General features: G+C 35.3%; 2 protein-coding genes across 13 annotated transcripts in view; one reads left to right on the top strand and one right to left on the bottom strand.

Moving 5' to 3' along the window:
• CHD9 (chromodomain helicase DNA binding protein 9) overlaps window positions 1-17,375 on the bottom strand; it is a 217,998-nt gene that overhangs the window by 107,464 nt on the left and 93,159 nt on the right. The window lies entirely within an intron of this gene.
• Window positions 448-1,606, top strand: LOC133053976 (small integral membrane protein 11-like). The gene has a single exon (XM_061138515.1). The coding sequence runs from the start codon at window positions 1,227-1,229 to the stop codon at window positions 1,401-1,403; it is 177 nt and encodes a 58-aa protein (XP_060994498.1). The 5' UTR covers window positions 448-1,226; the 3' UTR covers window positions 1,404-1,606.

The following is a 17,375-nucleotide window of genomic DNA, read 5'->3' as shown; positions in this document are numbered from 1 at the left end:
AGACCCTGTTGGTGGAAAAGACTGACAGCAGGAGAAGGAGATGACAGAGAATGAGATGGTTGGATGGTATCACCGATTCAGCAGACATGAGCTTGAGCAAACTCCAGGAGATGGTGAAGGACAGGAAAGCCTGGCGTGCTGCAGTCCATGAGGTCGCAAAGAGTCAGACACAACAGAGTGACTGAACAACAACAATGCCCATGTGTGGAATCCAGAAAGGTTTTACAGATGAGCCTGTTTGCAGGGCAGGAATAGACACAGATGTAGAGAACAGCCATGTGGACATGTGGGAAAAGGGTGGGTGAGACAAATGTTGGGACAGTAGGACGGACATATGAACACTTCTGTGTGTGAAACAGATAACGAGTGGGAACCTGCTGCACAGCACGGGAGCTCAGCTCGGAGCTCTGTGGTGACCGAGATGGGTAGGATGGGGTGGTGGGAAGTGGGTTCAAGAGACAGTGGAGATATGTATACGTATACCTGCTTTACCTGATAGTAAAGCAATTATACTGCAATTTAAAAAAAAAAAGAAAAAACACTCATTTCTATTTTTTCATCTTTTCAACCTTAAGAGAGATTTCAAATAAATAAGGCAAATATGAATATCTATTTAATCTCATTTCATGAAGATTAGCTTATTTTCTCTACCTTAAAAATAGTGTGTAATTAACCATTAACAATAAAAGAAAATAGTGACTCTGGAGTTAGGTAATCTTGGGTTTAAAATTTCTTTCTGTTACATACCAGCCATGTAACTTTGGGCAAGTTTGTTCATCTTTCCAAACTATAGTGCCCTCATCCATAAAATGTGTATAATACTGGTACCAGCTATAAAAGATTGTGTTCAGTATTAAAGCAAGCTAATTCATGCAGTGCATAGTGTAATATAATTGGCTATAATATTTTTTGAGTGCCTATTTCTTAAGCTCTTTACAAATATTATCCTATTTAATCTTACATGTATCAGTCACTAAAAGAGATAGCTACAGGCACTATGGGAATCGTGGTGGTTTGTGCATGGCCCCAGAGCTGGATCCTCCGCGGCCTGGAGCTATGGGACGGAGGCCCCCAGAGGGGAGTCACTTACCAAAGCAAGTAGGCCCTTCATCCAGAGCTCAAGTCTTCTGACTCGTGGGAACAGTGGGACCTGCCCCAACTGGGTTCCCTCTCCTCCTTGTCTGCGTGGCCCTCACGACCAGGAGTGAACTCCCAGTTGGTCCAGCATGAACTGGAAGGTGCTTGAACACTTCCCCCTGCTGCTGTGTATCTTGGCAGTGAAAACAGTAATCCTCTCCCTGGCGTTTGCCGGAGTCAAAGTCTACCAGAGGAAACGACTGGAAGCAAAGCAGCAAAAGCTGGAAGCTGAGAAGAGGAAGCAGGCGGAGAAGAAGGAGAGCTAAAGGGGAGTGAAAGATTTCATGGTGTAAATGTCAGCTCGAGTGGACTCCAGCTGAGAAGAAAGTCTTAATTATTGAACGATATGTCAGAAGACAAACTCGCAGCCTCTAGCCTAACTGAAAATGATGTGAATTTTTATATGCTTTTAGAAGAACCAGTATTTTGTTTGCTAAAATAAAATAACCTTTGTAGAATAAAAAAAAAAAAAAAAGAGATAGCTACAGAACTAAAAGTGTTTGTATATAGTGATTTGCGATTCGATTGTTTTGTTTTTTTAAGGAAAAGGAAACATTTTATTTTAATGAATGAGTGAAACAGTAGCGAGAGATTTGGGAAGTTATGGTGTCATGTATGAGGCTTTGAGTGCCAGGCTAAGTGAAGACTTTGGGCGGGAAAAATTATGATAAAAGCTATACCGGATTAACCTGGCACCAAAGTGGAACAAAGCAGAGGCAGTAATTTAGAGGAGGTATATCTAAGTTATCAGCCCTCACTGCCCATCTGTAAAGAGGTCTATATTCAAATGAAAAATGTTAAATTAGACTTAAGAAGGTATGTATTTGGGGAGTATCTTGTACAAAGTAATACAAGAAGGCTTGGGATACCATAAAATAAAAGAAGTAGAAAATATAGAGTGAAAAGCTAAGAGAGCTTTAGCCAGAATCTTGGAGAATCTGGATCAGTGTGCAGGAGAAAAAAGAACCAAGAAATTGGAGAAAGAATAATCAGCCTAAGACTTTGTAGTGAAGCAGATCCATAGAATCTATATGGATTCTTGAATTCAGATCCCTGAATCCATAGAAACAGATCCCAGAAAAAGTGATGAGCAAGTGTCAAAAACTGAGTAGCTATGAGAAGTAATTGGTCTAACCTTTACTCTACATTTCAAGAAGTCTAGATGGTTTATTCTCACCAGAAGTACTGTCATCTATATTTTTGCCTTAACATATCGCTAAAACAGTTTTCAAATATTTATAATCTCTCATTCTTCTCTTCCCTCAAAAGAAAGCTAAGAGATTGCAGTAACTCACTTGTTTTTCTCAAATTATGTAAATCCCTTTCATTTATCCCAATTTTAGCCAATGTTTTCCCTGAAGGAAAAAGTACATTTAGAAGGCATGTTAAAACAAAGGGGAAAAGTAATTAATTTTTAAAATGTCAGAAAGAATTCATAGCTACTTACAGACCACTGTTCCTCAAAGGACATCCTGGCAACAAGAAAATATATAAAATTTGTATGTCAGGATAATTTAAATTGGTATGCCAGGATTATTTAAAAAAAATTTTAATGACAAAGCAATGAAGACGTGGATATACTTTTAATTCTAAAGTCATGACCAACACCATTTCAGTGGGATATCTTAAGTAAAAATGATTTTAAAAATTCAGTAGTTTATCCTAACAGTTGGAAAAACTTGAATATGAATAAGATTTTAAGTGAAATGTGAAATTACTATTAACTATCTTCAGTGACCAACCTAGACAGCATATTAAAAAGCAGAGACATTACTTTGCCATCAAAGGTCCATCTGGTCAAAGCTATGGTTTTTCCAGTGGCCATAATATGGATGTGAGAGTTGGACTGTAATGAAAGCTGAGCGCCAAAGAATTGATGCTTTTGAACTGTGGTATTGGAGAAGACTCTTGACAGAGTCCCTTGGACTGCAAGGAGATCCAACCAGTCCATCCTAAAGGAAATCAGTCGTGAATATTCATTGGATGGACTGATGCTGAAGCTGAAACTCCAATACTCTGGCCACCTGATGTGAAGATCTGACTCACTTGGAAAGACCCTGATGCTGGGAAAGATTAAAGGCAGAAAGAGAAGAGGGCAGCAGAGGATGAGATGGTTGGATGTCATCACCGACTCAATGCACATGAGTTTGAGTAAGCTCCAGGAGTTAGTGATGGATAGGGAAACCTGGCGTGCTGCAGTCCATGGGGTTGTGAAGAGCTGGACACAACTGAGCGACTGAACTGAACTGATCTTCGGTGTGATAATGGCTGTATTAAAAACCTATCTCTCATTCTTTAGGAGATTTTAACATGAAGTATTGAGAGGTAAAGTCCTGTGAGGACTGGAATTTACTTTCAAATCATACCACCCAAAACAATAAAATCTATGAACTTATCTATAAATAAAGCAAAAAAGGCAAAATGTTACACCTTCTGAAATGAAAGAACATTTATTTACTACTTTTATTTATTTACTACTTTTATTTATTTAGTTCATTTTATTTGTTTTTGGATGCTGAATATTGTTCATTAGAAAATAACTTGTCCTAATCCACTACCATACTAACAATTCATTGACTGGAACACACATATATATTAATAGGACAATTTCACTTTAATCCCAAGAATACTGACAGCTTTGCTTTTAAGAAAAATTTAAAACTATACAGTCTACAAACTCTTAATTCACAAATCAACTATATTTGAATTGACAGATATAAAGCCCAAGGTATGGATAATGATAAAGATTTCCATAAAGAGAAAATCTTTCTCTTGGTCTTAAACAAGCTCGCTACCTACATCCCCAGCTTACCGGCTCTCACAACACACTTCACACATCTGTGTCGTTGCGTGTAAAGGAAACGTCTTTCTTTACATCGGGCAAGAGGAGTCCCTCTTCCTTGTGAATGAAACAACTTTCTTTACATCGGGCAAAAGGAGTCCCTCTCCCTTGTGAAGGAAACGTCTTTCTCTACATCAGGCAAGAGGAGTCCCTCTCCCTTGTGAAGGAAACGTCTTTCTTTACACCAGGCCAAGAGGAGTCCCTCTTCCTTGTGAAGGAAACACCTTCCTTTACATCAGGCAAGAGGAGTCCCTCTTCCCTGAGCTGTACAGTTTGGAGGGTTTGATTCTTCTGTCACACCCCTCCTCAGGGCCAAAAGAATGTACTACCTCTTCCCTCTTCTAGAACATGCTCCAGGTATGTAGGAATTCCCTACCTAAAACAGTTTCACACTCACTTGCAGAGCCCACCTGGGTCTATTCCCTAGGTTTGTTCTCTCAAGGAAAACCTTGTTTGGCAAGGAACACTTTGTATGGCAAGGGTAAAGAGATGGGAAGAGCAAAGGGGAGCCTGGATATGCAGGCTGAAAAGTCCACATTGTGTTCGTGAGGCCACTTGAAATACAAGATAGCAACAGGAGTGGAAAGAGAAGTAGAATGACCTATTTCTGCCATATTCTGGGTGTGGAACTCCATAGGGTGCAAAGATTCTATTTTCAAACAAATGCTTCTATCTCTCAAAGAAGAACAGAACATATTTAACAATTTATTGATGTTACAACTTTAAATATTTGACATACAATTTCAGAGCTTACATTTGTACTCTTTCCCTGGGACTCACAAATTTTAGAGGCAAGCCAGCATAAAAATGAGTTAAAGAAATAGTTACATAAGAAAGTAGGGGAGTGTAAAAAAATGTTATGTAAGAAAAAAAAAACAATAAAAGGAAACAGATCAGATTTTAGATTATGCCACTTGGGCTTCAGTTTCTGTAACTATAAAATTTTAAAAAATTGATTAATAATTAAAGGTCTTTCTAGTTATAATTTTTTTTGAAAATCCTTGAAGCAAGGAATCATTATCAAATAATAAGTTGACTTTACAATTTACAGGGCACTTTCAAATTTACTGTCACATTTATTAATAAAAAATGTTAAAAAATATACAGCCACATACTACAAATGAGAAAACTTGCCTAAGACTACTACGATAGTAGACAACAGGGCTAGGACTCAAGCCTAACTCTCACTACTACAAATCCAGTGCTATTCCTACTTTATCAAAGAAACTTATGTTCAAAAACCAACTTGCAAAATATTTATTATCCAACAATGGAACTGAGAAATGAATGACAGATACCAAGAACAGAAAAACTGATTTATCTTCTTCATAAATAACTCATTTGTCTGGTGACAAAAATTCACGAATTAAACTTTCTAGTAATTATGGCTCAATTCAGTAAGAGATACAACCACATGAGTAATAATAAGAAAGTGTTGAAAGAGTAAGTTGCAAAGAAACAGAGTCAAGTCAAAAAAATAAAAAAAAAAAAAGTAAAAAACAGCAGTTTTACAAGATAAAATACAACACTTTGTAAATCAGATTATCTGATTTAAAAAAAAAGTACTATTCCCTGCAGTACTACAATATCTAAGATGCTTATGAATTTAACCTGGAATTATATAAGATTATTTTATAATAAATATTGTGTAAATAATTATTAAAACAACTAAGCAAAGTACTGAATTATGTATTACAAAATCATAAATGATTTACCTTTTCTTTCTCTTTTTTAGGGGGGGTAGTACATGAGGCTTGTTCCCCAACCAGGGATGGAACTCAGACCCTTGGCAGGCACAGCACAGAGCCCTAACCACCAGACTTCCAGGAGATTCCCTCTTTATCTTTTCTCACTATCTAGTTTTCTCAAATCCGTGTTTGTCTTTGCTCTGTGACTTATAAACTGTGATACCTTCAGGTTTTTTAATTTACAAATTAAGGTGCCATAATGAAGAGTAGGATAAAATGTGATGACATATAAAAATGTATCCAACACCATCTGTATGACCCTGAACAAGCTATGTAATTATTCTGTACTTCAAGTCAATATCTGTAAAAAGAGGAGATGATAAGATCTACCTCAGAGTTGTTCTGACAATGAAAAAAATATGTAAAGACATGATCTTTTAAGTATAACTGCTCAGTGTTTATTGGCATTCTTATTATCATAATTGTTATTGTATTCTTGTTATTGTATTGTTATTCTTGTATTCTTGTTATTGTATTATATTGTTATTGTATTATTATTATTATTCATAACTGTATAAATCATCAAAGCAAAGTCTGTACATCTACCTTGATATTCTAGGAATCTAATTATAAGCACACACAATAATTTACCTACAAAGATAACTGGTTATACTATACAAGGCAAACTGGCTACAGAAATCATACTACTTCTATATTATAAATTATTACACAGTCATTAAGTGGTGTTTCAAGTCCTCCAATGAAAGCCAAGCTGGAGTAACAGGAACTGGATTTATCCTCACACTTAAAACAACCAAAAAACCAAACACAATATATAAAACAATAGTTTCTAGATGGTGGACATCAGGCAACCCATGGTGGTAACCCCTGAGAGAACGGAAACAATTAAGCCAAGGCTGACTATTATCCTACTTTAAGCTGCAGAACAGGGAGATCAGGAAGTCAGGTGGAATCTCACAACCTGAGTTGAGGAGACAGAGCTGAAAGTTCAGGGGAATCAAAGCGACTAGTTTGCAGGGGAACATTCTGCAGCAGAGAGAGCTTCACAGGGAAAGACCTCTGGAGATCTTCAGAAGGTCTCCTCTCAAGGCTTTAGATAAGTACTGATCAATACTACCAGTTTGTGAAGTTCCCCAAGGCCCAAAACAACCTGAAAGGAGCCGAGATCTCACACTAAGGCCAGGCATAGTCCATCCACCTTCCCATCAGCCAGAGTGGAAAATTTTCTATTTCACAAGGCATTGGAACGAGAATTCACAATGCTATTATTTTGTCAGTTGTGGGGGAAAATTAGTCCTAAAGACTGTCCATCCAAACAAAGCTTGAAAACAGATCTTATAAAGACAAACCAATTTTCAAGTAGCTTAACTCTATCCCAGAACAAAACTCAAGAATATTTACAGAAATGCAAAACTTTCCTAGCACTCAACAGGGTAAAATTCACAATGTCTGGCATCCAGTCAAAAATTATCAGGCATGCAAAGTGCCAGGAAAACACAACCTACATTAAGGAGAAAAATCAATCAATAGAAGCAGGCTCAGAAATGGCACAGATAATACATATAGTAGACAAGGAAAAGTAACATGGTTAGTATAATTATATTTCAAATGTTCAGTAAATTAGAGGAAAGACTAAGTCTGCTAAGTATAGACATGGAAGACATAAAATGAATGAAAATGAGATTTAAGAAATACTTATTGGCTGGAATTAACAGATTACACAACAAAAGAAAAGAGTAGTGAATACATATTAATAAAAACTATCCAAACACAAAACAAAAATAAAATTCAAAACTAACAACAAGGAAAAAGCTATAGAAAATACATACACACATATACACACATGAGTGAGCTGTGGTACAACTTCAAACAGTCTACTCTACCTATGTCGGAGAACAAAAACAAAAAAAATTTCAAAGAAAAATGTTCATGCTTGACAAAAAACTATAAGCACAGATCTAAAAAGCTCAACAAAACTCATGCAGAAGAAACATGAAGCAAATCACACCAAGTATCAGAATCAAACTGTTTAAAAATAATAAAAGAGAAGATTTATAAAAGTTAGCAGAGAACAAACATATGTTACACACAGAGGAACAAAGAGAAGAATTACAGAAGTCTTCACATCAGAAACAAGGAAAAACGAAGACAGCAGAGCAACATATTTAAAGGATAAAAAGAAAAACCACTGTAAACCTAGAAGTCTACATCCAGCAAAAATGTCTTTCAAAAACAAAGAGGAAATAAAACTTTTTAGACATCAAAAATTAAAAGAATTCATGACTATCAGACCTGCACTACAAGAAATGTTAAATGAAGTCTTTTAAGCAGAAAAAAATTGTAACAGATGGAAACCTGGCATCGACATGAAGAAATGAAGAATACTGGAAATGGTATACATTTAGTTAAATACAAAATATATTTTTTTCTTATTCATAAAATTGTATTCAAAGATAACTGACTGCCTAAAGGAACATTAGCAGAAATTTAGTGTGGAGTTTATAACTTATATAAACAACAACAAAAGTACAAAGGCCAGGATGGTGGGAAATCGAAGTACACTGTGATATCAGTCAAATGTATTCATATTGAAGATGTATATTATAACTGAAGGTAAACTGTGATAAGTCAAATATGTATACCATTAATCTTAAAGCAACCACTAAAATAATAAAACAAAAAGTACTAAACAATACCTCACCAAAGGCTTACTTTACATGCCAGATGTCACTTTATTACCCCTCAGGTCTAAATCTATACTTCATTGTCTACACTACAATAAAGGAGTAGAAACTTGTACACATTTTTCTCTGCCAGTGGCACAATGTTAAGCTTTGCTAGCAGGGGGCATTAGAATGTAACTGGAAGATGATGGGATTTCAAATCCTAGTTCCAGTGTATTGTCTTCAACAAGCTACAGAAGAATGCAGGAGCCAGATGGACACAAAATCACCCCATGTTTAACTTCCCATGACACCTTTTTAGGCAGTTTCACAATAAAAGTTTTGAGTCATAACAACGGTATATGGGCATCAACTCTGCCCCTCCCTCAGTGCCTCAAACAGTAGATTCCCAATCATTGTTATTCAGTCGCTGAGTCATGGCAGACTCTTTGCAGCCCCATGGATTGCAGCACACCAGGCTACCCTGTCCTTCATCAAGTCCTGGAGCTTGCTCAAACTCATGTCCATCAAGTCGGTGATGCCATCCAACCATCTCATCCTCTGTCGACCCCTTCTCCTCCTGCCTTCAATCCTTCCCACCACTAGGGTCTTTTCCACTCAGTCAGTTCTTAACATCAGGTGGCTAAAGTATTAGAGCTTCAGCATCAGTCCTTCCAATGAATATTCATGGCTGATTTCCTTTAGGATTGACTGGCTTGATCTTCTTGCAGTCCAAGAGACTCTCAAGAGTCCTCTCCAACATAATTTAAAAGCCTCAATTCTCTAGCGCTCAGCCTTCTTTATGGTCCAAGTCTCACATCTGCACATGATTACTGGAAAAACCATAGCTTTGACTATACACAGGACCTTTGCTGGCAAAGTAATGTCTCTGCTTTTTAATATGCTATCTAGGTTTGTCATAGTTTTTCTTCCAAGGAGAAAGCATCTTTTAATTTCATGTTTGCGGTCACCATCTGCAGTGATTCTGGAGCCCAAGAAAATAAAGTCTGTCACTGTTTCCACTTCCCCAACTATTTGTTATGAACTGACAGGACCAGATGCCATGATCTTCATTGTTTGAATGCTGAGTTTTGAGCCAGATTTTTCACTCTCCTCCTCCACCTTTATCAAGAGGCTCTTTAGTTTCTTGTCACTTTCTGCCATAAGGGTGGTGTCCTCTGCATATCTGAGGTTACTGACATTTCTCCTGGCAATCTTGATTCCAGTTTGAGCTTCATTCAGCCTGGGATTTCACATGATGTACTCTGCATAGAATTTAAATAAGCAGGGTGACCGTATATAGCCTTGATGTACTTCTTTCCCAATGGAACCAGTTCATTGTTCCACGTCCGGTTCTAAATGTTGCTTCTTGACCTGCATATGGGTTTCTCAGGAGGCAAGTAAGGTGGTCTGGTATTCCCATCTCTTTAAGAATTTTCCACAGTTTGTTGTGATCCACACAGTCAAAGGCTTTAGCATAGTCAATGAAGCAGAAGTAGATGTTTTTCTGGAATTCCCTTGCTTTCTGTATGATCCAACAGATATAGGTAATTTGATCTGTTTCCTCTACCTTTTCTAAATACATCAGGTACATCTGGAAGTTCTCAATTCAAGTAGTGTTGAAGCCTAGCTTGAAGGATTTTGAGCATTACGTTGCTAGCATGTGAAATGAGTGCAACTGCACAGTAGTTTGAACAATCATTGGCATTGTCCTTCTTTGGGATTGGAGTGAAACCTTTTTCAGTCCTGTGGCCACTGCTAAGTTTTCCAAATTTGCTGGCATATTGAGTGCTGCACTTAAGCAGCATAATCTTTTAGGATTTTAAATAGCTCAGCTGGAATTTCATCACCTCCACTAACTTTGTTCATATGACAGGTGTTCAAAATATATTTACTGAATTCATAAACAAATGAATGTGTTATAAACAAAGCTGTCTTAGAACTACAACTATATTAGTGCTCAGCATATAGTATGCTCTCAAAAATTTGTATCTAACTTATTAAGAAAAACTCAAACCCCTCTGTTCAGCATGAGTTTAACCTAAATCAAATACCAAGCAAGGACTACATCTTATTTCATACATAGCACCACATGAAATAATAGATGGTGACAAAGTACTTATGAAAGTGAATCAAAAATTTCTGGATCACAAGGTTCTAACACAAAAACCCAACTAAGAAATTACAAATAGCACTCAGATCCATTACATTACATGGTATAAGCAAAGCAAATGAGCTCCTTAAAGAAATGGCTGATTCCAGGTCTGAGGCAAAGCAATTAAATACATCTTCTTACATCAGAAAGTGGAAGTACTTAGAGAATAAAGAGGACACATTAGAAGGGCACAGAGTTGGCTTGCAAAGATTCCCACTGGCAAAATATTCAAAAAGAATAATAAGGGCAACAGACTTATTATAACATATTCAGTATTTTTTAATCTATGGATCCAACTCTTTATAGCCAAATCCCACTTACTAATTACAAAGGAGTGAAGGTAATTTTACTAAGTGATAAAACTTAGCATCACCAATAATGGGACAAACTCCTAATATGACCCAAAAGAACTGCATCTATGTGGCACCTTCGCCAAGAAATGTTTAATTTGAAGTATGAAGAAATAATTAGATAAATACAGACAGAGTATAGACTTTTTAAAAAAATGGTGACATTGGAAAAGAACAACAAAAAAGCATGAAAACCCCTGTATTAGGATAAAGAATATTAAAGAGACATAACTAAATGCAATGCCTGATCTTTGACTGGATCCCGTATTTTAAAATAAACATCTATAAAAATTATTAGGATAATTAAAAGATATCTGAATTTTGGTCATATGATATTCTGTTATTGATGATAAGTTTTATCACATAGTAAAAGTAACTTTTATTTAAAATGAAAATAAGAGTGAGAAGACAAATGAGGCAAGCAAAAAACCAGTGAGTCTATGTGAATGGTACATGGATGTCCACTATATTATCCTTTCAACTCCTAAGTTTATTTTTTTTCTGAATAAAAAGGTAGGAAAAGTAAATATTACTATAAATATAAACAGATTAAGAAATTCATAATATTCATATTTCTAATATTGCTTAAGTTGACTGGAAGTCGTCTTTATTCTTGTAATATAACAAAAATACAGATTTGCAGGTGTAGCCTTAGAGGTCTCTTTGCATTTGTAATGTCAGTACCCAGCACAGTACCTGATATATAAACAGCAGGTGCTCAATGAATATATTTGTTGTTTATGTTCTTTTGAGTTGATGTGGTAGAAAACACAATGAATTTTAAAGATTTTTAGATAGGTTACTTTCCCTCTTGATACCCGAAGTACTTAATCTGTAAACTCTGAGAAATAATACCAACTTATATATACCTCAGGTTATTACTAAAAAATTCAAACAATGTAAGTAAACCACTCAAAATATTATGCAAATATATTTCTATTTCTAATTACACTCAATGTTTATTTACCACATTAATTTTAAAAAATTACTTCTGAAAGTCTTACTTTCATTTGAGGTATTTAGAGGGGGAAAAAATCCTAGCAAATTTATCTAGCAATGTAATCTTTTAAGCATAATGTATCTCTCAGTAAGTAGTTATTTCTCTTTTGACAAAAAAGTAGTGTTAAAAGTTGAATCACATAGTTTTTTTTTCTTAAAATAGTTTTGTAACAAATAGTTTGTAATAAAATTAAACAGATTAGAAACTCAAAAGAAAAGGGCCTGCTCTCTTGACTCTGCCATTTACAAGAGCAGTTGGATATTATATGTACATACATTAAAATACGGATATAAACGCATACAAAGGATCAAGTAAGTACAGAATGACAAAATGTCATGTAACAAAGAGCTAATCTTAGAAACTTAGAGGAATACTTACTTTAAATCGGATGGATCAAGGAAATGAATTGTTTATAATCATCACTCATTCAAAATCACTTAGTTGGAGAGCTGAGGAGTGCTAGAAACCTATGTCAACTGAAACTGAATCACAACTGAAAAGAGAAAACCTCTGAAATTACAATACAGATCAATGGGAAAGTATGACTTAATTTTCAGTGTGAGTTGTTCAAAGGCAAAGGACCACATCTGGTTCATTTTTGCAACCTCAGTGCCCAGCACAATCTCTTACACCTGGTAGATATCTAATAAATACTAAACAAAGAGAAGCAGCAAAAATGCAACATTTCCAAAACATGGATGTTACACAAAATTTAGTCATTCACACATACACAGTTTATATCTACTTTTGACAGGGACGGCGGAGCCTGGTGGGCTGCGGTCTATGGGGTCACACAGAATCGGACACAACTGAAGCGACTTAGCAGCAGACAGATACAATAAGTGTGCGTTTTTTAACACTAGAAGTGTGGTTAAAAACTTAAAACACACTGAAAGACAGACATACCAAAAAAAAAAAAAAAATCCCACACAAAAATAAAACTGAGCAACTCAAAAATATCAATATTTATAACACATTAATTCTAAGTGCCTGGCAATTCTCATTTCTGATCACGATTAAATACTATAGAGTTTAAACTATAAGAAGGAATGTTAACCAGTTGTATGACAGCAAGCAAAATGACCTAATACTGTTTTTGCTTTTTGTATTAGGATAGGGTAAAATATTATCCAGCTCTAAAATTCTATAATCCTAGGAAATGGAAATGTTCAACATACACTCTTCAGGTACACAAGCGTAGATTAATCTAGCAAAAAACTTTGCTTAAAGATTGGCTCTTAGCCCTTATTACCTCATAATAACTTTAAATGCAATATATAATCCATAAAAATATTCAATCACTATGCTGTAACCTGAAAGGAAGATAATATTGCAAATAATATAAAACTTCAATACAAAAAAGAAGACTGCCTTCCTTTCATAACTTGTAAGGTAGTACTTGCATAATAAATGTGCAAGTTATTTGCATACTTGACTATAGTAAATTACCAGATTTTATTTAACTGATAACTGTAGTCTAAGCTTCCTATGTGCTAACCATCTCCTTCCACATATTATTCATAGCATATTGTGTTAAAATATTTCTGTAGTTTAAAATCATTTCAGTCCAACTATCCAAATAAAGAAACCTGATCTCCCATACTTAAATATTTCAAAGTATTCATATTATCATAATAGGAATAAAGTTTGATGGTTCAGTAGCCCCTAACACATGTTTTTCAATTTCAGATGTTAATAAGGATAAATGACTGAGTAGTTCTAAGGTATCTGGGAGTGCACCTCAGTAAAATTAAGTACCATGCTATACCTGTAACTTATATGATCAACTGCACTTCCATTTAAAAAAAATAGCAAGAAAGAGTAAAACACAAAAGCAAAAAACCTGAATACAATAAAACTCTCTTAGACCTACTTTGAAGTTTGGCTTGAATCTCGTGCTCTTCACACACTGCACAAATCCACAAATTTCTCACCAATTGCCGCCTCTTCCCCACCCCTGGAATTCACATCCTGTTCACCTCTCACCCTTAAGTATGCATGTCAGAAGTCAACAGCCTTAAAGCTACTGTTAACAACTAGTGTCATTACTCAGTGCAGAACTCAATCCCTCTAATATAATATAGTACACAGTTTAATAATTAAGGTATTTCAGAAGTTGCTAATATTATACAAATTTCCAGTCCAAACAGAACATTTTAATCCAGAAGATTCGACAGAAATGTCAAAACCAAAAAAACTAGTCCACTTTATCTGAAAAAACAAAAACCAACTGAACAGGAAATTCCTTCACAGAATTCTATTTTGTGTATTAGCTTAGACAACTAAGAATTTTGCAACGTCTTATAAGCAATAGCATACCAAATGCATAAAGATGCAAATAAATTTTGATAAATAGAGGGATGTTACTTTACAAGAATTTAAATTATTCAATGAAACAATCTAAATACTACTTAGGTTGTTTTTTTCTCTTCTTTTTGTCTGGGACATAAATGGAATGACAAATTTTGAAACTATTCATTATATGTTGACTTTTTGATGTAGGAAAAGTTACCACTATCAAAAAAACCCCGAACCAAAAATAACTAGAAAAGACCTCAGGATCCTCTGAATTCAATGGGTATGAGCAAAGTATAGCAAATTCCTTGCTTTAGATTTACATTCAGTTTTAGGAAGTTTTCCGCTTTGTTTTTTAATAATGATTTCATTTACAGGAAAAATTATTTGTACTGCTAAGATAACTTTGAAATATCTAAAATTCTTATTTAAGTGAGGGTGATTCCTGGAGGTGTAACAATAATCATTACAAATTTGAACATACAGGACCTCCCTATAAAACTTTTAAGAGTTTTTTCATCTTAACTGATCATTCTACCACCATTACCATCACTCTTGGGGTGGGGGTTGGGAGAAAGCCATAAAATTAAAGGTTTTGAAGCTTACTAGAACACACTTCCACTATCTGGAAAATTTACCCATCTGTGATAAATAATTCCCAGGTATTCCTGGATAGCAGAGAACTTGTCACATATCTTTACTTTTCTTCATTATTTGTAATAGCCACTCAGGAGCTAAACAGGCAATATGAATAATACATCTCACAAAGAAACTCAAAATTACAACCACAGAATAGCTGAAAAGGACCTACCAATTTAGTCCATTTTCCACCTCCTGGCTTTCAGTGAAAGTGTTTTACTTCAAACTTCCTTATACTAATCTACTTTTCTGTGACTTCCACTTGGTAGATGCAATTCCGGCCTCAAAAGTCCTTCAAATATTTGAAGGTAATTATAAGGTTTATCTTTAAGGCATTTGTTATTATCATCTTAAACACAACCTTATTTTTTAAAAAGTGAAAACACTTTTTGAAGCAATAGCTATTTCACTTTACTTTTGTTTTTTGTTTTGGGGTTGTCTTTCCCTCTGATAATGAATAAACTATCTGTCAATATAGCCAGAATAACTGAGCTGAATGGTCTTCACTTAAAGACTCTAAAGCAAGTTTTTATCTCATCAGTAAGGTATATTTCTGAAGGGGTAGGGGGAGGGGGCAGGGTGAGAAGGGAGGAATCACTTAGTGTATTATTGTTAAACATCACACTGCATTAACACACTCCGAAGTAAAGTGAAAGTAGTTAAGACCATATATAATGGAGCTAAATCCGATTTGAATCTAGTCAGGTCACTGGCTGTGTGACTTTGGGTATATTACTTAACTTTTCTGTAACTCAGTTTCCTCAAATGGAAACTGAAGGAGTTAACTAACTCCAAATAAAAGGACTGCTGTGAAGGATCAATGTGTTAGTAACATATATCAAGCATTTAGAACAGCACTGGCACAAACAAAATGCTCTATCATAGGGCATATTCTTGTTTTTGCTTACTATCACACACCTACTTCAAATTGAACTATTACAGTAATAAACACAACAAAAATATAAAATATTTTAATTACCCTGACTCAGATTTTTTCCAGATCTCAATAACAACTTTACTTTTATATTGCATTTTAGCAACCTTGGGCTTCCCAGGCGCTAGTGGTAAAGAACCCACTCACTAAGAAGGCAGGAGACATAAGAGACACAGGTGGGATCCCTGGGTCGGGAAGACCCCCCTGGAGAAGGGAATGGCAACTCCCTTCAGTATTTTTGCCTGGAGAATCCCATAGACAAGGGGGCCTGGCGGGCTACAGCCCATGGGCTCACACCGAGCTGGCCACAAGTGAAGCAGCTTAGCACTCAGCACTCTCAGCAAACTTAAGGCGGCCAACTTTTAGCCATTCAGAATCATTTCCAGAAAAATACTTTACAGCATGAAAAATGCCTGCAACATAGTAACTTGTTGCAATAAGTTGTTGCAATAATAATAATTACAAAAAAGCAATTTGCCAAAAAGCATAAACTATATGATCCCAGCTTTGTTCTTAAAAATGCAAAAATACACAGGGAAGAGACAGACAGCAGGTCTCACTGGAAACTTACAGAATGTCAGCAATGGCATCTTCTTGTAGTGATGTTACAAGTAACTTATTTTTCATCTGTTTTCTATGTTGTTCAGTTTTTAAATAATAATTATGTATTAAATTTTTTGTCAGAAAAGAAGCCCAATATTTTCTTATTTATTTATTTGGCCGCACTGTGTGGCCTGTGGGATCTTAGTTCCTCAGTCAGGGATTGAACCCAGGCCGTTGGCAGTGAAAAGTGCAGAGTCTTAACACTGGGCCACTGGGGAATTCCCCCAAATCCAGTATTTTAAAATGTGCCTTACATAGGCTGTTCAAACCTTTCTCTAAGTTTTTTTTTAAAGCTTATAAAAAAGACAGGTTTCTCTACCTTCAGGGAAAATAAAAAAAAAAAAATTCAAGGTGGTAAATAAAGTTATAAATTCATCAGAATACAAAAGCCAACAAGGAATGATGTACAATTATATACCTCCTAAAATTCTATTTCCTATGCTGATAGCTATTTTAGCTATCCCACGTATCTTTCACTGCTATAGAACATTTACAGCAAATTTAATTTACAAAAATTCAAAGATCACACAGTGCTCCATATAGTATTCCCACTTAACAAATAATCAGACAAAAATGAAAGGTTCTGTGTCACTAAAGAGCAGTATTTATCATAAAAGAGCAAGGAAAAATTTATGGTATTATTTTCTCAATATTCCTTTGCTCTAACAACCAGAGATGAAAATAAGTTAGTATTTTCTCTATTATGTTTTGTATTTACATTTAGAAATGCTTCCTGTAGAACCTCACTTTTTTTCTTCTCTTTTTTAAATGGTAAAATTCTAGAGTCAATTATATAAGAAATTTTCTCAGCAATATTCACTGTTTTTAATGACTGACACAGATTCTAAGATTTTGAAATTATATCCACAAATACTCCACCTAAATTGGGGAATAAGAAAAAGCAAGGCTTACAGATACTCTTTACATACTTAATACTCTCAGTGAAGGTTTCTACAATTATAGAATGCCATCCATGAGTTTTCCAACGATAGATTAATGAATATCTTGTTTTGGCTGTAACAATATATGTCCTTTTTAAAATTCTAAT

Source organism: Dama dama, chromosome 4 (genome assembly GCF_033118175.1).
Source record: "Dama dama isolate Ldn47 chromosome 4, ASM3311817v1, whole genome shotgun sequence".
Taxonomy (NCBI): Eukaryota; Metazoa; Chordata; class Mammalia; order Artiodactyla; family Cervidae; genus Dama; species Dama dama.
This window is presented reverse-complemented; position numbering and strand designations above follow the sequence as displayed.

Excerpts from the sequence above, each read along its gene's own strand:
- LOC133053976 (XM_061138515.1), top strand. The coding sequence starts at position 1,227 with ATGAACTGGAAGGTGCTTGAACACTTCCCCCTGCTGCTGTGTATCTTG.